Genomic DNA, 22,110 nt, shown 5'->3' on the forward strand with positions numbered 1-22,110 from the left:
CAACGGGGACTATGGTCCATCAGTGTGATGGACCTCACATACCCGCCGAGACTAGAGACGCATGGAGCCGGATGACGCACCTTGGATACTATGCCGAAGGAGGATGGTGAGAACTGAGAAAGGAAAAAACTGACGCCGTTTCTACAATTCACCTCCATCATCTTCTTGAGGTGTGTGTGGCTCAAGGGTCACGCAGTCGCAGCGGATGTCGACCGAAGGCGGAGAACGGCAGTTTGTACTTGGCGGGCCGCACCACGATCGGCCATGTCGACTGACAGGCCCAGACCGCCCAGGGCAATGCCCACGCTGCCAGTCTGTGCCACGGTAGACAAGGCAGAGAAGCAGGCACTTTAGAGTATGCTGCCCCGTTTCCTGCGCCCTTTCCAGCTCCGGATCTCGGTAGTGTTTGATCTCCTCCAGCCCTTTGGGCCAAGTCTGTGGGGGTTGTCTTTGGGCGTTACCATCGTTCCGGTTTGAACTGACGATGAATGCATATATGAATAGCTTTATCGACATTCCCATAGACAGAGCTTGGATTTCCTGCATTGCCAGATCTCGAGAGAGTCTACCGTGGTTCGAAGTCTAGGCAGGTACGGAAAGCAGCTGGCAAACCGGAGGACGCAGACAGGTCTGCACATCACCCAGGCAAGCACCCAGGGAACCAGGAACATGGCTTCTGGCATCATGTTTGCTTCCCTTTCTTCCGACTCGCGCGATCTTCGATTCTTCCCTGGTCGAGCGGCTGGAAAGAGGACGGGACGTCAAGTGACAATTCGGATACTCCAATGAGGAAGGACATCAATCTCAGCAAAAGCTCGCGCATTTACATGCAGACGGCATGCATATTGACTCGTTGCATGATGCAGTATGCCAGTTGACTGTCCGCTTGATGCGGCCATAGGCATACGGGCGAATACCGTGCGAGAATGGAGAGATGTGGCTTTTCTGCTCATCTATCAAGGGCACGAGGATGAGCCAATCCCAGCTGGACGGCAGCTATTGACTATGTTATTGAGGAGGGCTGGGACCCTTCTTGTGAGTGGTGATGCTTTCGCAAACCTGCGTCGTCCCGCGCATATTCATGATTGGCTCGACCTGCAGCACATCACTTTAACAACTTGGTGATGGGGTGATAAGCGACCGGGCACAGAAGAGCGTTGGACGTGGGCTATTGGCCAATAACGGCAGGGATTTAGACGCCCAATTCAAGCCGAAAAGGACGACCGGCCCCACATCTCACGCAAAGATCGGAGGGAACGTGGAAATGTGGGAACGTACCGCGCTTTAGTCCCGGTCATCTCCACTTTTCTCTTCTATTTTCGCCGACGGCTGCCCAGGGATCCCCTCTCTCCCTCTCTCTCTCTCAACTCTCACCTCTTCCAGGCTCCCCTCACCATGCAGCTTAACCGCCCAGCGTGCAGACATGGCCCATCCTGGCGGCCATCTTATGGTAGCACCACTAAGGCAACGAGCAACAAAAAAAGAGGTGACGGCTACGATGGTCTCCCCATCGACAGAAAAGCTGCTTTCGTTCCTATTTGCCAGTACACCTTGGAGAGAGGGCACACAGCCAACCACAGTACACAGCTGTGTGTGAGTGTCCATTCTTGGACGAGGGGAACCCCGGCCGGCTGATCCTTTTGACGTTGCCCGCGAAGCTCATCACCAGTGTGATATTGGTTGCTTGCATCGACCATCCACAAGCCTCGTCCTCCCCAGCCATTCTCTCATTGGGCCGTCCCGTCGACTGACGCTTGATTTTTTTGCACGCTACTGTGTACGGCACGCTCCACAGTCTACACTTTGTGCTGACGAGAAACAAGTTCCCCGTTGCGTTGCTCCAGCCATGAACCGGCGCCAGTAGCACCGCATCTCGAGTGGCTGTCTAGGTTTCCCAACCCACCACCAACAAGGTGACGGGAGCGCAGAGGTAGCGGACACTAGACGGGTGGAAGAGACATGTGGTGGTGGTGTTGGCCTCAACCATGGCCGGCCTCTCCTGGGCCTCCTAGGACGGGCCGTCAAACCATATAATGGAAGCATCCCATCCTCTTCGATTCCCTTTCCTCTTTCTCTCTTCAGCAAGCAATCAAACAACTAATTCCAGTTCTTCGTTTTTTCACCTCCTCCCTTTTTTGTTCTTTCTTCTTTCCATAGAGCCGGTCTCTATCTTAATTCACACTCCAAACTAATACCCAATTTTTGCAAATCATCACCACCAAAGTTGCCGGTCAACTTATCCCCTAGTAACGGAAATCTGGAATTTCTTGCTCAACGCACATTATTCAGCAAAATCACTTAATCGCAGCACCCGTTTTAACGTCAAATACCGCAATAATGTCGTCCACTCAACTCTCCTTCTCCCTTCGTGTTTCCTCCGGTGTCAAGACCGTCCACTTGCTCGGCTCCTGGGACGGCTACGTCGGCCAGCTCCCTCTCTCCAAGGACAAGACTTCCTCCAAGTCCGGCTCATGGAAGGGCACCTTCAAGTTTGGCGGCTCCACTCTCTCCGCCGGCTCCCGCTACTGGTACTACTACATCATCGACGGCTACCACGTCGCCCACAACCCCAGCGTCGCCTCCACCGTTGAGCCCACCACCGGCCGCGAGCTGAACATCCTCGACCTTCCCGCCGGCTCCAAGTCCTCCAGCAAGTCCAGCTCCAAGTCCAGCAGCACCAGCTCCTCCAAGTCTTCCTCAAAGTCCTCTTCCCACTCCTCGTCCCGCAGCTCCCGCCACTCCTCCAAGGACAAGGACTCCAAGTCGAGCCGCCACCGCTCCTCGTCGCGCGACATCCCCAAGGGACGCCCCCTCTCCGTCTCCCAGATCAAGGCCCCCAAGCCCATGTCGCCCCACGCCACCCAGCACATCCTCAACAGCGATTACTGCGACGACGAGACCATTGAGGAGCTCACCGCCCGCTTCGGCGCCGCTGGCTTCGACGAGGAGGACATCGTCACCGACTTCTCCGCCTCCGGCTCCCCCGTCTCCTCCACCGGCTCCAGCCTCTCCTACCGCTCCGACAGCTCCAGCCCCAGCTCCTCGCTCTCCGGCTACAGCACCCCCGGCTCCGACGTCAGCACCTGCACCTGCGAGCGCTACGGCATCACCCGCAAGGGCGACCGCGTCAAGATCGACTGCGGCGGCGCACGCTGCGGCTACGACGACAGCTCCGACTGCTCCGACTCCGAGTCCGAGGAGGAGGAGGAGTACGCTCCCTCCACCACCCGCCGCCACGGCATCGTCGTCAGGTGAAGAGCTTTCAATCCTGCCCTGGGATGGGAACCACCACCAAAAGGAAAACCACCAAATACACGAAGATAGAAGGCCCCCATGTGGCCCGTACATTCATTTCGTCGTGCGATTGCCCCGCGCTCGCCGACGTGCTAATCATTGCATCCACCGAGGAAAGGCAGTTGCGAACCCGAGCCGGTCTCGGGTCCGCCCGCCTCCTCGTTCCAAGTGGGTCGATGCTGCGATCCCGCGCCGCGGTGGCTGCCGCGTGCGTGAACCAAACTCAACCGTTTCGTTTGTCATGTTCCTCACTTGACAACAGCGGAGCCATCCTCGTCGTTCACCTTCGTAGTTGGAAGCGAATGCGAGAGACCAAGACTCCAGGGGTTGGAAAAGGAGCCAGCGCATCCGCCGCTCCTGGGGATGACACCGTTTTCAAGCGGCTGCCGGGGGCTGGGCTTTAGGAAAGCTCCCGGGCATGGCTGTTTTTTTTTTCATGAAAGCAAATTCATGTAGAGAGTTAAGATGACCGCCACAGGCGGCTATGGGTAGATGCCGATTTGAATCTATTCATCATTTGAACGCAACCTCAACTGTGCACCCGCTGCGTGATACAAGTGACAAGTGCCCGCCCTCAAAAGCGTGTTTGAACAAACGTAGAATATAACACTGCCATCGCAATTTGAATGAGTCTCCCTGTACGGAATGTCCAAATTCGAACCCTGCCCAGAAACGTTTGTAGTAAACATTGAATTGCCGAAATTGGCAAGTGGGCGATGTCTACACCGGCAGACCGGACGGAGTCCAATACGCCTTCGTTGTCCGTGCCGGAGGTGGTCCGCCACCCTTCTCCAGCATAAATGCCCCGAAAGGTCGGTGCTCGGGAGAAAGATCCCCTGAAGAAAGGCGGTGGGGGAGCACTATCCAACAACGTCAGAAAAGGGGGGACCGGGCAGTGGGGCACTAGAGCGTCAGGACAAGGGTGTGCGTCGCTGTTGCAACCCCGCGATGTCAAAGAAATAGGTGCGGGGACTCCACGTCTCTCGGGCTCTCTCCTCTCTCATCTTCTCCTGGCCTAGCTCAAGTGTCCTCCTACAACAAAAGACGCTGAACTTTTCGTCTTCAGCCTCACTCTTGACATTCATCCTGGACGAAATAGATCAATTGAAGCCCCGAAAGCACCCAACTTCCCATAAACTCGAATCGGCAAGCAGCCCCCCCGAAACATCCCCAAAGCCCACCATGGCCGCCGACTACCCCATCATCGACTCCCACATCCACCTCTACCCAGGGCAAGAAATCGAGACCCTCGCCTGGGCGACCCCCGAAAACCCCCTCGCGAAGCAGCACTCGGTCGAAGACTACGTCGCCGCCACCGGCTCCCCCGCAAACCTCAAGGGCTTCATCTTCCTCGAAACAGACCGCAAACACGACCTCAAAGCCGGCGCCCGCGATGCCTCCGGCTGGGAGTTCCCCCTGATGGAAGTCTCCTGGCTCCGCCGTATCGCCGAGGGCAAACCCCGCGACGGCGAGGGTCACGGCCCCGACCACGCCAGCCTCTGCCTGGGCATCGTCCCCTGGGCGCCCCTGCCGTCCGGCGCCGCGGCCATGGAGAAGTACCTCGACCACGTAAAGACCGTCGCGGGCGACGCCGTCTGGCCCAAGATTCGCGGGTTCCGGTATCTGTTGCAGGATAAGCCGCACGGCGCGGGGTTGACGGACGACTTTATCGACAGCTTGAAGCTCCTGGGTAAGAGGGGCTTCGTCTTCGACATGGGCGTCGACCAGCACCGCCGCGGTAATAAGCAGCTCGATGAGGCGTTGGAGATTATCTCCCGCGCTCACGAGGGTGTTCCGGAGGAGGAGAAGGTCACCTTTGTCATCAGTCAGTCACCCTTCCTTCCTCAGTAACCCCATGAAGCCAAGCCGAAAAAGCTAACAAACACTCCCCAACCAGACCACCTCTGCAAACCCGACCTCGGCATCATAAACACAACAGACCCCTCCTTCGTCCACTGGCGCACCGCAATCTACGCCCTCTCAAAGTGCAGCAACACCTACATGAAACTGTCCGGCGGCTTCTCCGAGATGCCCGACTCCCTCAAGAAGCAGGACCCCAACGCCATATTCGAGGCAATCTTCCCCTGGCTCGGCGTCGTCCTCGCCACGTTCGGCACCCGCCGCACAATGTTCGGCTCCGACTGGCCCGTCTGTACCGTCGGCGTCGACGAGGCCTGGCGCAAGTGGAAGCTCCTCGTTGAGCGCACCTGCTACATGGCCACCCTCGAGCCCGAGGACCAGGCGGCCCTGTTTGGCGGTACCGCGATCAAGGCGTATGGTATCGAGGGGCTTTGATGATGATATTTGCTGTTGTGTTGTTTGAACGCTGTCTTATGATTCTGATTTGAGTATGGTGGGCTTGCAGATCGGGGCTTTATGAGAAAGAATGAAATCGCTGGGTTCACAGCGTCTAGGGATGACATCGCCAGTTTGTACCTGATGATTCGACGGTGGGGGCGGGCGTGGGTATGAGGTTCCATGAGGATGATCGATATATTACGACTTTGCACACAGATACCACAAAATCAACTACGTGTTTTCTCCGCCCTATAACGACCATGTGAACAAAAGATGCAAAATAACAAAAGAGTTCACCCCCCCGGTGCCGATTTGGGGGCTACATCTCTGGCGCTCATGCTGGGAAACTTCTGGTGCTGATGCTGGTATTCGAACTTGGGTACTCGTATGCGGTAAGCCTGTCGTCGAGTAGGCTAGTTGGCGATTTTAATTGTTGACCATTAACCATTCCACCACCCACGCCACAGTTTGACCTGACCCCCGACCTAGAGGGCGCCTGCTGTGCTGGTGACAGAATTGGACTTGGAGGGGTATATGAGGGCTTGTTGTGTATTCGTGTGGTAGACAACAAAGGTATCGGATGAATAAGTTTGTGATGTGGATGGGTGAACCAGGGGAAGGAAGGTGTGTGAGTTGGTGGTGGCAGCCCTGGCAACCGTTGAGGTTCCCGGTCTTCGCTTTTTGCTTCTCAGAGTCAGCAAGAAGAACTCGCCTCATGAGCACATGTATGAGCCATAACGCAATTTTATTGAATGCGAGCAATCCGAGTTAATTCGTGAGCTTCCCTTCCTCGCTCAACCTCCCATATCCTCGATTTCAGCCCTTCAAGAATGATCAAAGGGCCCCCAAAAACACGTAATCCTACTCTTCAAGTTCCTACCCTTGTATAAACCGACACCCTTGCTATCCTCCAACGATCGATATGAAGATATCTCGCCGTACAAATACAATTCAGAATTGATCTGAGAGAGCCGCCCTTCGCTAGCTACTCTGAATCCGTCCCTTTCACCCATGTATGCCATGTGCCCCAATGATCTCCATAGCCAAACCTTTGAGATGGCTTAGACCACAGCTCACTCCTGGAGTCAGCTAGGAATAGGCCGAAGTGCCCTCTTGGCCTGTCTCGCCTTGCATTCAAGAGCATAGCCGGGCTCGTTTGCCTTGCGCCACTCGATGTACGCCTCGTAACTCTGTTGACCAACTGTATCAGGGACTCGCGGCTTGGCAGCGCATCTGGGCGCCATGCTAGGACCGAACACAGGAGCATTTGCGTTCAACAAAGACCCGTGACGAGGTACCGGTGCTTGTGTCGGAAAGGGAGCTGTCCAAGGCCCGGCAATAGGCACTGCCGGACTGTTGGCCATCTGTCGGACGAAACCAATGGCTGGAGCAACGCGGCTTGTATCGGAACCATGAGCATGTTGGGGTAGAGTAGACCGAGTTGGATTGAACGGTGACCTGAGGGGCAGCAGAGGGGGGGCGGTTGCGTTGTTTGCTAATGATGGTGTAAAACCTGGAGCAGATGGATCGAATGGTGCGGCAGGCATTTGGGTTGAAAAGTCTAGTGGAGGTCTGACAATATTGTTCTGTAGACCAAAAGCTGGACTAAGAGATACTGGAGGAGTTTGTTGGAAAAGTGACGGATGCAATGTTGGTCTCGGCACGGAGGTGGTAAAGTTGAATGGTGGAAAAGCTTGCGTTCCTTGGATGCCAAACTTTGCGATTGTGTTGGCAATAATCTCGTTTGGATCTTGTTCGGGAGCTTTACTGAAGGTTTGGCTCACTAGTTGCTCCAGAAGAGAGATGATAGTTTTCCTGTCCCTCTCCTCGGCCTTGTCTGATGTAGCTGAAGATGTCTGAGGAGCGAAGGTGGAAAACTCCCTTGCTAGTGGGTTAAGAGTTAGAGCCTTGTGCGGTCCTCTGGTATCGATACCAGAATCCTCGGAAACTTGTCTTGGGCGAGTATCGCCATTTCTGGCGACCTTGTGTTTTGACTGTTCGTCTTGCAAAGGTCGCTGGAGTTTTCGCAGAAGCCCCTGAAAGCGATCATTTTGATTGTGTTCGGAACCGCCATCTGTTGGCTTGGCATCCCGGAAACCAATGTCAATAATTGCTGGGTCGTGAATGACGGCCGAGTCACTCAAAATCTGAACTTTCCGCAGGTCTGTAGAATGGTTCTTGTTCCCAGCGTCATCGCTCTCTTCGTGCTTGCAAGGACGTAGAAGATCTGTCATGGAAGACTTCCGAGGTGTGATCTCGGTATCCTCCAACTGCTTACTGAAGTCAACAATATTATCGCTCCGCATGTGCGACTTGAAACGATTCGCATTTCTAATGCTGCGTATCTCTGCGTTATTGAACATGCCGTTGTGTTCCTTGCAATTGAGGTCGGTGCATTCGTGGATAAAAACGTCCAAGACCATGGAGTCAGGATCCTGCTTCTAGGAGGAGTGCTTGCTCTGACTGCTCGGAACAGGTACGACATTGACCACGGCACATTTTTTCACGCGATCGGCCAGGCCCATTCCTTTGGTTGAGGCATTGCTTTTGTCTCTGGGTATGGGATCGGTCGCGGTTTGAAAGGGGGAAACGCCAGCCACGGGCTTCCGCCAGCAGGCAGCTAACTCAGCTACGTCGTCGGAGTTGATTTCAGTACTCGAGTTTGTTCTTCGCCTTCGACGCATGCTGAGTTGTGGTGTATTACGATCGTGAGGAAGCAATGGCCTGCGCCAATTGCCAGAGGATAATGCCACCGCTGCCTTCTCCATGTCTCTGCCATGGTTGTTAGTGACATGTTCCAATCCGAAAAGAAGAAGGAAAATTGAGGCGTACGAAAGAGGAGATGCTCTAGGTTGGCTGGAACTGTCGGAAATGATGGATCGGAAGGGCAGTGTTCCCGACGGAAGTCCAGGCCGAAGCAGGAAAATAGAGCCGGAAGCTGTCAGAGGATACGATGACGACAGGCGTAATGAGCCCAAAGTGAGGTGAAGAAAGTTCTTCGCTGATGTAAAAAAACATGCGCTGAGGCCCTTAAGTCTGCGATGATGTGTCCAAAATTGGAGAGCTGAGGTGTTGGGTGTGACGTTGACGGATGATGTGGATGACGGAGGTAGGTTGGCAGAAATAAACGCGCCGAGGTTGAATTTGCTTGTCGATGCATTGCCCGGAGAATTTGCTCCGTGTGGTGGCAGATGAGGAAAGAAAGGGGAACATCGTGATCGTCGTGAGGAAACAGCAGGGTGGGTGTTCTCGCAGGTCCTCGTTGCCAGGAAGGCCTCACCAAGAAGGACCGCCCAAGTGCAGAGTCACTAGGGAAAACGCACAGTTGGCGTATAAGTTAAGTGAGTCAGAAGTCGTCCAATTCAAGTCAAGAACCACCACTATCTGACATCGTTGTCAACATACTCTTGCAAGCCTGAAGGTAAGTCCATCCTCACACTGCACCATGCGCCTTGTTGGAAAAATGCCGGGAGGAAACGTGCGTTAGTAGAGAGAGGATATCAATTTTAACACGCTAGATGTCGTAGAAAACTCGAAAATATCGCCAACTTGTGATGAACATGGGTAGAGTAAGGTATGCAAACAAAACAGCGGCCAGTGCACTCGTGAAGCCTAACCTCATCCATCGCATTACATGCCTTGATTCGCTTGTCCAGACAAGTAAGCACTGAAATGTTTCTGTGGTCCATTATGTCAGCGTTGTTCGACGACAGCACATTCGATGGACGGAAACCTACCGCATTCCTCGTCTGCATGAAGACAGTTCCTGGGCCGGTGAATTTACACACCAGACCCTCGCCAGAGGAGAGGCCAGAGATGATACCACCGGATGCGACTCGTTCCATGATGTACTTCACGTTCCATGCCACCAAGTGGCCGTTATCAACAACGTACTTTTCGCCTTCCATAAGCTGGATGAAAGTTAGCCCCTGTGTCACTTACATGGTCCTGCCCGGGGCACTTACATCTTTGCGGATAATGGCACCGAAACTGGTCAGCCAAAGTAGCCCAGTACCGCTAATCTTGTACACATACAAGCCCTCGCCACTGAAAATAGCCTTGCTGAGGCCCTGGCGCTTGTAGTCCTTGATAACGCCCTGCGTAGAAGCCAGCCAGGCGTCCTGCCCAACCGACCACGTCTCCTTGCCCGTGAGACGCAGACTAGTAACATCACCAAGCATAGGCGGCGCCAGGAGAAGCTCGCCGGGTCCGACATACGTCGAGCTCGCCAGCTCAGCGCCGGCGACGAGCTTCTTCATGCTAAACTTGATCTGACCCCTGAGCGTGATGGAATGCGACATGGCGACCATCACACCGGGCTTCGCCTGAAGTGGACACCCCATCGCGAGCTGGACGGTCAGGATGGTGTTGCTATCGCGGTGGCTGATGCGGTAGCTGCCTCCGTTGAAGGTGCCGACGTCGTCGACGGTCGCGGTGGCGCCGATGAAGTGCTGGGGCGGGGGCGCACCTCCTACGAGGTTGGACGGGTTGCTCGTGTCAACTGGTGCTTCCTCGACGTACTGCTTCTCTGGCAGGCTGGAGGCCTCGGGCGGTCCGTCGAAGGCGGGAGGCGGAGGGGAGAACTGAGGTTGCGAGTCGGGGGTGCCTGGTTGTCGCAGGGGAAGCTGCGTCTGTTGGTGTTGCTGGTGTTGAGGAGAGGGCTGCGGCGACTGCTGAGGGGGCGATTGATACTGCTGCTGCTGCTGCTGCTGCTGAGAAAGACCAGGAGGTGGCGGGTATTGCGCCTGGTTCTGCGAGGGCGTCGTGGTGCCTTGGGGAGGAGGCGGGTACGTTCTCCCCTGACTGGGCGATGCCTGCGGAGGAGGAGGATAGCTCGCGCCATGGCCTGGCGACTGGGGAGGAGGCGGATAGTTCTGAGACGTGCTTGACTGAGGAGGAGGGGGGTAGCTATTGCTGCTGCTATGTTGTCCGGCAGCTTGGGGTGGAGGAGGGTAGTTTTGCGACTGCCCTTGCGAAGGCTGAGGCGGTGGTGGATAGCTCCCGCTGTGGCTGCGCTGAGGTTGTGATGGAGGAGCAGGGTACGAGAACTTGGTCTGGTTCGCGGGAGGGGATTGCGGCGGCGGAGGGTAGTTTTGCTGGGCTGTGATTTTGAATGTCTTGTCAGCGCTTTTCCTCTGGAGACACTTTCTCGCTCAATTGGAACAACGTACCTCCCGACGGAGGAGCTGGGAGTGGTGGTCAGCACGAGTTTTGTTGCTTTGCTGGATGGCGGGGTGAGAGTGAAGAACTTACGTGGATAGTATTGGGAAGACATGATCTCTCGCTGGATGTCGCGTCTCTTCGGCGGCGTAAGCTTTGTGGGTATTATCGAGAGAAGAAGCAGACTCGAATTGAACGACAAGACGAGGTGAGGGAGATCGAGGGGAAAGAATTGGTGAGTTGATCTGGCAGCAGGTCAGTCGCACGCCAAGCTGGTCGCATCCCACCTCAGCGCCATCACCATCGCCTGCCCCGCACTTACAGTTTGTCACCCAACAGCCCAATTGCAGAGCGTCGTGATACAGTCAGCTTCAAGTTTCACGAACAGCAAGCCCTTTATCGCTTTGTCTTTGAGTCGCCGAAGCTTCCGAGAAGAATGTTTACAAGACCAAGAGTCAAAAGAGAGAAAATTGTTGCCGCGCAAAAAGGACAATGGGCGCCTCGGGGTTCAGGGCCATTAAAGAGGGAGCTTCCCACGCGCCAGAGCAATCCCGGCAAGCTTGCTGAGCTGCAGGAAGAAGCTCCGCCAGACCCCCACCCCCTGTCATGGCCATGAAATGTGGCCGCATCGCCGCCACCTACCCAGCTACCCCCCAGCTTCCCGTTGGCCTGCATGGAATAAGTGTAGTAGCTGTGGTAAGGTGGTAGGGCAGTTGTATTGGTGAGCTTTCGATGTTGGATCGTTGTCCAATCGTTGGGGGTCTGCCCAGCGCAATGGAGAGAGTCTCTAACTCTTTTGGGCGTCAGGTGAAGAGGGGCGGCGCTTAGAGACGTCCAACGGCGACTCGCCCTACCATTGGTCCTTTGCCTCTATACCTATTCCATTTCTCGGGAATTCCATGCCGGTCTCTGAGCCTTAAGAACTTTGTCAAATTTTGCGTGTCCAAGAGGATGAACCACTTCCTTTGAGTTTTTGATAGATGTCGTTTCTTACAGACATTGTCGATGGGCTTGGCTGCACCAACAACCACAAACCTGAGGTAGGTACTTACCAATACTTAGGCACATGGAATTGAGGCGTTGCCAAGTTGTGCTTGAGAGATTCCTTCAGAAGCGATTGTGAGACCTGCAGAAGATCAATCAAACATCAAACAAAAGTTTGGCTTGTGACAGACCTGAGCGGAACACAAAGTGAAATAGCGCCCGGCCGATGGAGCAACACTGGACCGGCCACATCGGGCGTCCGTCTAATGTGGGGCCGGTTCCAGCAGCGGACTGCGAGTGACATTTCGGACTGGGAAAGAGCAGAGGAAACAACATTCAAGAGAACCAACGCAGAGAGATCATTGGCTTTTTTTTTCTTCATTCATTTCCTTCGTTATCCCCACAATGACTACCTAACGCCGTTGATCCCATGCTTTTTAGTTTCTTTCCTTTTGTCTACACCCGGTCTCCCCTTTCCCTTCAGAAAGCCATCTTCTCGTGCTTGAACGGCTTCTGGCCCTCTCCCTCACCATATGCCAACGAAACCTGACCCTGGCCGCGAATCTTGTACTTGTAAATCATGAGCCCTTCCAACCCGACGGGTCCGCGCGAGTGGATCTTGTTGGTGCTGATGCCGACTTCGGTGCCGAAGCCGTACCGCATGCCGTCCGCCATGCGCGTCGACGCGTTCCAGTACACGCCAGCGGCGTCGACGGCGGCCATGAAGCGCTCGGCGTCGTCGGCGGACGAGGTGAGGATGCACTCGGTGTGCTTGGACCCGTGGGCGTGGATGTGCTGCACCGCCTCCTCGAGCGACGAGACGACCTTGACGGCGAGGTCGAGGGAGAGAAACTCGGTGTCGTAGTCTACGTCCTTGGCATCGACGACCCTCGAGGCAGCGTCACCAGAGATCTTGGACTGGAGAGCGGCCTTGGACTTGGCGTCGCAGTGCAGCGTGACGCCGGCCGCGATCAGCTCCTCCGCGGCGGCGGGGAAGACAGAGTCGAGGGCGGATTCCTGGACGAGCAGGGTCTCGACGCTGTTGCAGGCGGCCGGGTAGCTCGTCTTGGAGTCGACGAGGACCTTGGCCGCCATATCGGCGTCGGCGGAGTCGGTCAGGTAAATAGAGCAGAGGCCGTCTGCGTGGCCGAGGACAGGAATCTTTGTCGACTCCTTGATGTAGCGCACGAGCTCGTTGGAGCCGCGGGGGACGACGAGGTCGATGGAGTCGTCGAGGGCGAGGAGCTGGGGGATGACGTCGCGGGTGGTGACGAGCTGGACGGCCGGGTTGGGCACCTGGGACTTGTCGAGGGCGGCGGAGATGACTTTTGAGATTGCGACAAAGGACTCTGTGGATTCCTTGCCGCCCTTGAGGATCGCGGCGTTGCCTGACTTGATGGCCAGGGAGGCGATGTTGGCGATGACCTCGGGGCGGGCCTCGAAGATGATGAGGAGCACGCCGATGGGGCAGGTGACTCTCTCCAGGACGAGGCCGTCGTCCAGCTTGGTTCTGAGTGTGACTTTTCCGACTGCATTCAAAGTCAGAATACTGAATCACTGTTGTGCTGGTGAGTTGAGATAGAGTGAGTGTGCACATACCTGGGTCCTCGAGACCTCTTACGTCCAAAATACCCTTGAGCATATCCTCAAACTTGCCCTTCTTGCCCAGGTCCAGGCGGGACACGAGACTCTGACTCAATTGGCCATCGGCGGCGGCTTTGCGGGCGAGCTCCAGGTCGCGCGCATTGGCGGCCAGAATGTCGTCCTTTGCCTCGGCGAGAGAGGCGTGGATGGCCGTGAGGGCATCGTTGCGGGCTTCGGCAGGGAGGGTCGCGAGGATGTGAGAGGCCGATTTCGCACCCTTTGCGGCGTCGACAGGGGAGGCGTTGGTGAGGGACATGGTGAGCGGATGGGTTTCCTGTCCAATGATGTTGGGTGTGTAGTAGTTTGACGCCTTCAACCGGACTGAAAGTACAAAGTGCAAGACTTATTTACGTCTGTACACTTACAAGCTAAGGTGAGTTCGGTATGAGTCAATTCGCGACTCGACACAGCTGGGCCTGTAATCAGACTGAGGTGGTTAATGGTGCGGTGCGCCACTCGGCGGGCAGCATGTTTGGCCATGAAAATTTGGAGAGCCCCGCACTCGGAGGGGGAACAAAAGTGGTGAGTGAGACTGGACTGGGCACAGAGGTTAATAGTAAAGGTTGTTTAATTGAGTTGAAGCAACTCTACCAGACTCCAATAGCACATGGACAAACTTAAATTCAGCAACCTTATTGTCCCAGAGGCAGAAATTCAAAGTCTTTTTCAACTACTTACTTGGTATAAACCTCTTCGTTCAATACGGTGTTGACCATTCATCTCTTTTCGGCAGCTCAATTCTCGGTCGTAGTACTGGCCCAGCCATCGGAACAGGGATCAAAAAGTCTTGTTCCTGACCCGCTCTGTTGGTTGCCCTGGGAAATGTCACTGTCACGATCCGTGCCCCGAACATTCTTGGATTTTTGTTCTCTCTTGGCCTCGATGCAACATTGAATCACTTCACTCGAAATGTTTGAAGTTCAGGCTCGGTTTCTATAAACAGTCGAATACAATGCCACCTTACTCCGTACTGGCAACTACCAACAAGCTCGAGTCATGGATGGCCGGCAACCATCTCCTACACTGTCGGACATTCCGCGACAGTCCCCCCTCCAAGCCGAGGTACATTGAGGCAACGTCAGCGATTGTCAAATCTTTCAGGTTTGCGGCTTGCCCCGTACTCATCAACTTGGTTCACTGCGTGGTTCATCCGCCCTTCATCTCACCTCTCTGTGTGTAAAGAACCTTCTACTTTCAGGTTTTCCTTCACCCACGACGGTATACTGCCAAGGCATGCAGGTGACCGCAACATAGGTACATGGTATGCACTCCGCGAAGACCAGGCCTGGACAGTCTCCTCCGACCCTCTCAGAGACATCAGGGACCCATTCCGCGGCGGGAGCTACCCGTTCCGCCTGATAAGAAATAGACCCTCGATAAGAAGTAAGCCGAAAAGATTCGGGGCATGCCCCCATTAGCTCAATCATTTTCATCCCCATTGCCGATGGACCACGCCTTTCACGCCTTTGACTAAGCGGTAACAAGCCGGAAACAGGACCAAAGACGGCAATACTAAACGGCCAGTGCCGATCTTCCCACCTTTTAGATGGGAATCAGGGTACCTTCTCAATTTCTCGTAGTCGCAAGTGCTCTATTCGATCACTCCGCTAATCGAGGGGAGAGCATCATAATACTTTACCAAAGCTCGCCATAGCTACTGCCAATCCACCATACAGGACAAACACCGCCGAGGCAACTTACTCCCCTCTCGTGCTCGAAACATCGGCTACGCAGAGCCGAGCGCGGTGTCGATCCACTCCACTGCGGAGCGGTAGCGGTAGCGGTAGCCGACAAGCACGTTTCTGGGTTGAAGACGGCTAGCCGCCATCATGGACACACGACCAGCCCTGGATGGGTGTGGGGTGGGGTGGGAAAGCCGGACAGCACCCGATTCATAATACGGCCCAGGTCCCCGGCAATTTTCCTTGTCGTCATTTTTTTTTCTCTTGTGACGGTTAATCCTCTGCCATCTTTCTTTCTAATGTTTTACTTGCTTGGCTTTGTGGAGTCTTGAAGATCAAGTGACAAGACTTTACTTTCCTCTCCCTTTCTCTGTCATACCAAGGTGGTTTGTTGAATCGCTGTGTGACCTTTTCCGTCCGGCATTGAGTTCTCGCGCCCTTCAACTGTCGTATCCACATCGGCACCGACTCGGCGAAAAAGGCTCATCAAGAAGGGAGGAAAGATGACCACCACATTACATGATCCGGAAAAGGATTCTTTTCCGCCAGAAGAAACCAAAAACCACAGTCGCGGGGAGGAACGGAGCAGCAGCAGCCAATCGAGCGACAGCGAAGATGAGATTACAGAAATTGGCCGGAGGAACGGAGACCGGTCCCGCAAGTCTGCCGAGGCCGAGGCCGATGCCGACTCGGAGGGGGACGGGGAGGTGGAGGGAGAGGAGGGGGACCCATCAGCCGGCGACGCCCCGGCAAGAACGCGGTCCCGGGCCTCCTCCACCCGCTCCCACGCCCTGTCCATCGTAGCCCGATCTAAACGGCGCGGGTTTCTCGCACAGCTGACCACCATCCCGGAAGTGGATAATCCGTATAATTATACCAACAAGACGAAATGGACAATCACCTTGATCATCGCTCTCGCCGCGGCCGTATCACCCATGGGCTCATCCATCTTTTATCGTGAGTACTACCCTATATGGTATCTTACCTTGCAATTCAGGTACCATATACTAACAAAACGAAGCCGCCCTCACCGAGATGTCCAAAGAATTCGGCGTCACCCCCACAATCACCAACCTCTCGGTAGCATTCTACATGCTCGCCATGGCAATCTTCCCCCTCTGGTGGTCCTCCTTCTCCGAGACCCTCGGTCGCCGCACAATCTACCTCCTTTCCTTCACCCTCTTCGTCCTCTTCTCCATCCTCTCTGCCGTCAGCGTGAACATCGAGATGCTCATCGTCATGCGCCTCCTCGCCGGCGGCGCCAGCGCCAGCGTCCAGGCCGTCGGCGCGGGAACCATCGCCGACATCTGGGAGCCGCGCGAGCGTGGCCGGGCCATGAGCATCTTCTACCTCGGGCCCCTCACGGGTCCCTTGCTCGCGCCCATCATCGGCGGCGCGCTGGCGCAGCGGTTCGGGTGGCAGTCGACCATGTGGACGCTCGCCATCTACGGCGGGCTCGTCCTCGTCATGATTCTCTTCTGTCTGCCCGAGACCCTCGCGCGTCCCAGACCTGCTGCCGCCGTCGTGGCACCACAGTCTCAACTCGCATCAGAAGGCACCGAAAAGAACGCCCTCGCTCGCACGAAAACAACCGAATCCGTAAAAGTTCACTCCAAAAAAGCAGCCGCTTTCTTCAAAAAATCCTTCATCGATCCCCTCTCCGTCCTGCTGTACCTCCGCTTCCCCCCCGTCGCCATAACAGTCTGGTTCGCCGCCGTCACGTTCGGCGCCCTCTTTGTCGTCAACATCTCCGTCCAGGCCACCTTGTCCCAAGCCCCCTACGGCTTCAGCGAGCTCATTATCGGCCTCTTTTACTTCCCCGCCGGCCTGGGCTACTTCCTCGCCTCCCTCCTCGGAGGGCGCTGGCTCGACGTCATCATGGCGAGGGAGGCTCGTAAGGCGGGCCGGTACGACGCCGACGGGAAACTGATCCTGCTGCCGGAGGACAGGATGCGCGAGAATATTTGGATCGCGGCGACGGTGTACCCGGCTTCACTCATTTACTACGGCTGGGTGGTGGAAAAGGGCCTGTTTTGGTTCGTGCCGTGTATCGGTCTCTTCACGTTTGGCGCCAGCTCGATGCTCGTCTTGTAAGTGCTTTTTTCCCCTTCTTCCCTTCTTCACCAATGATATCCAGTTCTTTACTCTACATCTTATCTCGTCCGGCTCCGGCTAACAATTGCTCCAGTGGCGCCGCCACGACCATGCTAACCGAGTTCATGCCCAAACGGAGCTCGGGAGGCGTGGCGGTCAACAACTTTGTCAGAAACATTTTCAGTTGCATTGGTGCGATTGCGGCGCAGCCCGTTATCAACGCCATCGGCAACGGGTGGCTCTTTACGATACTAGGCATCTTTGCGTGGGTGTCGGGCTATATCTGCGTCTGGACCCTCAGGAAGAAGGCCCCCGAGTGGAGGAAGAGCATGGACGCGGCGTTGAACAAATGACGAGATTTTACGATTTGCTTGTCTTGCGTCCCTCGAAGTCGCATTCATAGAATGACGATAGCGGGCAGGCAGTTATAGAAGTTTTAAATAATAGAATTTTGTTACCTGAAATTGTGTATGCTTCCGGAGAGACGAGCCAATATCACACGCATCTCTCTACGACGCCCTTGCGCCCGCAGCTTATCATCACTCCCTTTGTATATCATTCCCTTCCCCCTCTCGCACCAATCACCTCAACACCACTACCACCCATCAAGAAGTCGCCTGCAGAACGGTGTTGACCCCCCTCTCAGCACAATACTTGGCAACCTCCTTCCTCAGCGTCGTCTTCTGCCTCGCAACAAGGTCCATCACATCCCTCATCTCCTCGCCCAAATCCCACTCACCCTTGGCGCCGCCAACAGCCCCGTACAAATCCTCCATCTCCACCAAAATCGCCTCGAGCTGGTTCGGCAACCACGTGACAATGGGACTCCCGCCCGTGGCCGTCGGGTGCGACGTGCGCTTGAGAATGTACTCGCGCGCGAAGCACCAGTGCCGCCAGCGGAAGTCGCGCACCTGGTGCAGGATATGCAGCCACAGGCGGCGGGACTCCTTGACGGCCTCCTTCTCCTCTGCATTCAACCCGTCGGCGGAGAGCTTGGTGGAGAGCGCGGCGTCCTTGAGGCCGACTTCGAGGGAGCGGTCTTTGACGTGCATGAGGAACTGGCGGTGGTTGCTGGGGCGGTAGGACCTGAAATCTTTCAGGATCTCGGTGAGCGGGGTGTCGGGCATGGGCACCTGGAGCAAGTTGTCCATGAGGGGCACGATGGAGTCGTTGGCGCCCGACTCGCCGCGGAAGGACATTGGCTTGCCGTCGTTTACGCCCTCGTAGACGACGCCGTTGGGGAACATGGATTGGCTGGTGATGCCGAAGATGAAGGTGCGGAAGCTGGTGTAGCTCTGCGGGCGGGACTTGTCCCACATGGTCTCCATTGTGTTGTTGATCTTGCGGAGGGCGGCGAGAACCTCGGACAGGCCCTGGTTGAGGGCGGCACGGTCCAGAGAGGGGACGGGAGAGGTGGTGGGCACGGAGGAGCGGAGGGCGGCCATTGTGCCCTTGACGAGGGGCCCCGTGTTCTTGACCATGTCGATGTGGACGAGGACGAAGCCTGCCTCGGAGGAGGTCGGGTCCAAGCCATGCTCGAAGGCGCGGATGAGGCGGATGTTGGAGTACTCCATGCCTTTGGAGGGGTCCTCGAGGCGGTAGTTGTAGAGGGCGTAGGAGCCTGCGTATTCCATCCATGGCTTGAAGCCGGTGCTTTATGACAGATGTTAGATCTGGATTGCCAAGCATCACATGAAGAGGAAGAGATAGAGACAGAAGACTTACAGCTCAGCGCAACGAGCAATGGGCATCGAAATGTTCCTCGGCAACACATCCCTCGCAAGCCCGTACCCTTCACCGCGGACAAACCGCTCATGGCACGGCTCGAGCAGGTACGCGGAAGCGAGGAACGAGTAGTCGCGGTACAGCGCGTTCATGAGTGGCAGGTTGTCCTTGTACTGGTCAATGGCGTCCGTCAGGTCCGGGAACTCCGCATCGACGGTCTCGCCGAGCTTGGAAGACGCCAGGAGACCGGGCGTGCCGTCGAGCTTCTTGACGGGCATGCGCGCGAGAATGTCCTCGAGGGGCGCAAACTCGGCGGGCAGGACGGCGACGGGGTCGGCGCGCGGGAGGAAGCCGCGGGTGGTGGAGACCATGAAGGCCGGGAGGGAGGTGTCGGAGGCGCGGGGGTCGTCGAGGACGGGGAAGGGGGTGGAGTCGATTGAGCCCATTGTGGTGGATAAGGTTGATTGAAAACCTGGGGATGGATAGGGGTGTGTAAGTGTGTGTGGGTTGGAATTGGGATGGGTTGGGGGAGATGTGTGTAAAGGGGGGATGTGGGTTATGAAGTGATGATGGTGTGGTTATGTGTGTGCGAGTGTGGGATGGATGTCTGGGCAAAAGGGAAAATGATTGAGATTTGGGTTGGTGTAAGTCAGACTCAAGATGAGCTTCACCAAAATGCGTGTAAGTGAGATGGGTATGTAAAAGTATGCGGAAAATTCGCAAAAAAATGCCAAATAATTTCCAATCGAGCTTTCTCAGTTGCTTCTCAATGCAAGAGTGCTGAATGAGTTGGAGTGCAAGTTTGTTTCGTTGACCTGCCGCCACTCGGCGCCGTGTATATAGTTCGTGGCCGGAATCGATTCCGGCCTCAAGTGAGGGGGTTGCACCTCCGGCCATGACACGAATCCCTTTTTCCCTCCACCCCCCGTCCGTCTCGTCCGTCCCGTCCAGTCCGTTCCCTTATTTCTGTTTGTCATATCATCCTAATCTCTGGTCACACGGGGTCATCAAGATAGCCCAGACCCGAGATTCGCTCCCACCATCTCGTCTCCTTCATGCCAGCCAAGCCCTTGCACTCCATGATAAGCACAATGCCTCTGCACCTCACTGGTTCGCGCACTTTGGAACATGCCCACACCCTGATGACCTTACATGCATTCCTTTCCTTTTTCGTGAGGTCAAGGTTTTTTTTATCGGCGTTGACATTGTTTGTTGTTGAAGATGCCGAAGTTTTGTGGTTCTCGCAGGTCCGGTGCAGGCGCGCTGGGGACTGGAGCGGTGGTTGAGTATTGACTTTCTCTAGCCCCACTTATTGACCGATTATTGCCGGCGTGGCCGGAACCGTTCCGGCCTCTTGGCACACGGACCCGGACTGTTTGTTCCCCTTCGGCTGAACTGGACTGAGACACTAACAGGTTTCACACACAAACAATACTGATAATTGTTAAGATAAGAGGATTTAAAGTCGCACTGTTGCATTGAAAGGAGTGTGCCCATCTAGTCGTTTCATAATAATTTCATCCAGTGTGCCCGCCGCCTGTTGAAGGTGCGATACACAAAACCCGGTCCAAGAATTTCCCAGCTGTTGCCGTTCTGGTAGTTGAGATGCCGAAAAACAGCGTACATATCTATCTCTCCTCGCATTCTTCTCCGTCCAAATGCTGGTCATGCTTTCATGCTACTATGCTTCTCATGCCAAATGAATGTCGTAAATAAGTCGTGGAAATCATTATCCAAAATTCGTCCATCATAATGTGTCGTTGCCCATTCTCATCGTCATCCGTGGACGGTCTCTCAATCGTCATGTACTGCGAACTGTGAGCCAAGGCGATCTTCGCATGTGAGTGACCGCATACCTTTCGACGCCATCCGACGCCGTCAAATGCCCTCTTCGTCGCGAACAAAGAGGAGCCCAGGGCTACTGGTCTCGTCTAGCGGATCACGACGCTTAACACCAAGCTCCGTCCAGGAATCGCGCGTCGTGAAGCCCACATCGGACTCGTCTTCCTCGGTGGTTGTCCCGTCGAATTGGACCCAAGGCTCCCACTCATCGTCTTCTTCAATGTCCCGAGGCACGGTGGCAGTGACCCAAGGCTCATCGTCCTCTTCGGCGTCAACCTCGACGTCGTCGACGACTGATCGGCGAGCCCCAGGCACGGCTGTCGTTCCGTCCTCATTGACATACTCGGTAAAGGTCTGAGTGATGGTCGTTATGCATCTCGTCCCGGTCGAGACGGACGTCCCGTATGCCGTGGTGAGCGGCCCGCCATTTCGTGTGTTTGTTAGAACGGGGTTGGGGGTAGGAGAACTTACACCTGGGTTGGCCGGACTATTGTCAGTCGCCGTGGGTTGGACAACGGACTGGGCTGGCGACGAAGCAAGTGGCCCAGGGTTGTTGACAGTGTTTGACGGAGCCGGTGCCACCGTCCCGCTTGCCGTGGTGCTGCCAGAGATGATCGCTGCCAACTGCCGCTCGATGGACTGGATGAGCTTCAGGAGATCTTGAAGGTCTTGCGCAGATATCGAGACGCCACTGTTCTGCCGCTTGACGATGGTTGTAGTTTCCTCGGTTTCGGGTTTACGGTGGCCACCGCTCCAGTTTCGCAGGAAGTTATCCAGCTGACTGTTCAGATCCTCCGCGGCCTGGCTCAGAGTTTGGAAATCACTTGCTGAAAGCTGGTTAGAATCGGCATCGCTGGTTCGTCCCCGGAGAATCGCGCCGGACGCGCCCTGGAAGGCGACGTGTAAAGCGACGCAGACGTAAAGAATTTTGCTGATAAGATGCATCTTGGAATGTTTAAGGTGAGTAAGAGATGGTTTCTCTCCCAAACAAGGTCTCGAGACTTCTCAAGCTCATGATATAGCAAGGTGGCGTTGCACACAATGTAAACATAGCAACGCATTCCAGAGGTCATTCGACGGTCGCTGATGCAGATGCATTCCAAAGGTAAATCATCCCTCGGTCATTGACGGATCAACGGTGGCCGTGAGTAAGGGGAAACAACGCTTGTGTCTTTCCAAGAATTGACCTCCAATACCGAAGTAGGCAATCTGCAAGTCGGACAATCCATAGTTTGGGTCACTATCCCCTTCTTTGGTCTTTTTATGGCTTGCGGCGGCGATGGATGATCGGAACGAGGAGACAATCGCATGGCTAGACTGGCCGCGGTGACGAATGTGCCGCCGGCGGAAGATGTTCTCCTGGCAGTGGAGCGCTGCACGCGCGGTG

At 55.5% G+C, this 22,110-nt stretch overlaps 8 protein-coding genes across 8 annotated transcripts; 3 read left to right on the forward strand and 5 right to left on the reverse strand.

Moving 5' to 3' along the window:
• Positions 1 to 2,337: 2,337 nt before the first annotated feature.
• BDZ83DRAFT_746919 (uncharacterized protein) lies at positions 2,338 to 3,255 on the forward strand (the record flags this gene model as incomplete). The annotated part of the gene is made up of 1 exon (XM_060513341.1): positions 2,338 to 3,255. One exon carries the CDS (start codon positions 2,338 to 2,340, stop codon positions 3,253 to 3,255), a length of 918 nt encoding a protein of 305 aa, XP_060371120.1.
• A 754-nt stretch (positions 3,256 to 4,009) lies between these two features.
• Positions 4,010 to 5,841, forward strand: BDZ83DRAFT_599818 (amidohydrolase). The gene is made up of 2 exons (XM_060507006.1): positions 4,010 to 5,119; positions 5,192 to 5,841. Exons 1-2 carry the CDS (start codon positions 4,477 to 4,479, stop codon positions 5,587 to 5,589), a joined length of 1,041 nt encoding a protein of 346 aa, XP_060371121.1. The 5' UTR covers positions 4,010 to 4,476; the 3' UTR covers positions 5,590 to 5,841.
• An 836-nt stretch (positions 5,842 to 6,677) lies between these two features.
• Positions 6,678 to 8,015, reverse strand: BDZ83DRAFT_746921 (uncharacterized protein; the record flags this gene model as incomplete). Its single annotated transcript, XM_060513342.1, has 1 exon — positions 6,678 to 8,015. One exon carries the CDS (start codon positions 8,013 to 8,015, stop codon positions 6,678 to 6,680), a length of 1,338 nt encoding a protein of 445 aa, XP_060371122.1.
• A 1,207-nt stretch (positions 8,016 to 9,222) lies between these two features.
• Positions 9,223 to 10,867, reverse strand: BDZ83DRAFT_715333 (tryptophan RNA-binding attenuator protein-like domain-containing protein; the record flags this gene model as incomplete). Its single annotated transcript, XM_060511737.1, has 5 exons — positions 9,223 to 9,270; positions 9,330 to 9,503; positions 9,558 to 10,693; positions 10,764 to 10,778; positions 10,846 to 10,867. 5 exons carry the CDS (start codon positions 10,865 to 10,867, stop codon positions 9,223 to 9,225), a joined length of 1,395 nt encoding a protein of 464 aa, XP_060371123.1.
• Positions 10,868 to 12,216: 1,349 nt separating this feature from the next.
• On the reverse strand, positions 12,217 to 13,636 carry BDZ83DRAFT_746923 (glutamate-5-semialdehyde dehydrogenase; the record flags this gene model as incomplete). The annotated part of the gene is made up of 2 exons (XM_060513343.1): positions 12,217 to 13,265; positions 13,336 to 13,636. 2 exons carry the CDS (start codon positions 13,634 to 13,636, stop codon positions 12,217 to 12,219), a joined length of 1,350 nt encoding a protein of 449 aa, XP_060371124.1.
• Positions 13,637 to 15,565: 1,929 nt separating this feature from the next.
• On the forward strand, positions 15,566 to 17,509 carry BDZ83DRAFT_715335 (major facilitator superfamily transporter; the record flags this gene model as incomplete). Its single annotated transcript, XM_060511738.1, has 3 exons — positions 15,566 to 16,019; positions 16,084 to 17,152; positions 17,251 to 17,509. The coding sequence occupies 3 exons, from the start codon at positions 15,566 to 15,568 to the stop codon at positions 17,507 to 17,509; spliced, it is 1,782 nt and encodes a 593-aa protein (XP_060371125.1).
• Positions 17,510 to 17,761: 252 nt separating this feature from the next.
• On the reverse strand, positions 17,762 to 19,327 carry BDZ83DRAFT_565683 (indoleamine 2,3-dioxygenase; the record flags this gene model as incomplete). Its single annotated transcript, XM_060503784.1, has 2 exons — positions 17,762 to 18,809; positions 18,882 to 19,327. The coding sequence occupies 2 exons, from the start codon at positions 19,325 to 19,327 to the stop codon at positions 17,762 to 17,764; spliced, it is 1,494 nt and encodes a 497-aa protein (XP_060371126.1).
• A 1,008-nt stretch (positions 19,328 to 20,335) lies between these two features.
• Positions 20,336 to 21,738, reverse strand: BDZ83DRAFT_599832 (uncharacterized protein). The gene is made up of 2 exons (XM_060507008.1): positions 20,740 to 21,738; positions 20,336 to 20,691 (listed from the first exon to the last, which is right to left on the reverse strand). The coding sequence occupies exon 1, from the start codon at positions 21,666 to 21,668 to the stop codon at positions 20,760 to 20,762; it is 909 nt and encodes a 302-aa protein (XP_060371127.1). The 5' UTR covers positions 21,669 to 21,738; the 3' UTR covers positions 20,336 to 20,691; positions 20,740 to 20,759.
• Between the last annotated feature and the right edge of the window lie 372 nt (positions 21,739 to 22,110).

This window comes from Colletotrichum acutatum (genome assembly GCF_030867785.1).
Source record: "Colletotrichum acutatum strain CBS 112980 chromosome Unknown BDZ83scaffold_4, whole genome shotgun sequence".
Taxonomy (NCBI): Eukaryota; Fungi; Ascomycota; class Sordariomycetes; order Glomerellales; family Glomerellaceae; genus Colletotrichum; species Colletotrichum acutatum.

Coding starts and splice junctions, on each gene's coding strand:
- BDZ83DRAFT_599818 (XM_060507006.1), top strand. CDS start 4,477: ATGGCCGCCGACTACCCCATCATCGACTCCCACATCCACCTCTACCCA. Junction 5,120..5,191: donor GAAGGTCACCTTTGTCATCA/GTCAGTCACCCT, acceptor CTCCCCAACCAG/ACCACCTCTGCAAACCCGAC.
- BDZ83DRAFT_599832 (XM_060507008.1), bottom strand. CDS start 21,668: ATGCATCTTATCAGCAAAATTCTTTACGTCTGCGTCGCTTTACACGTC.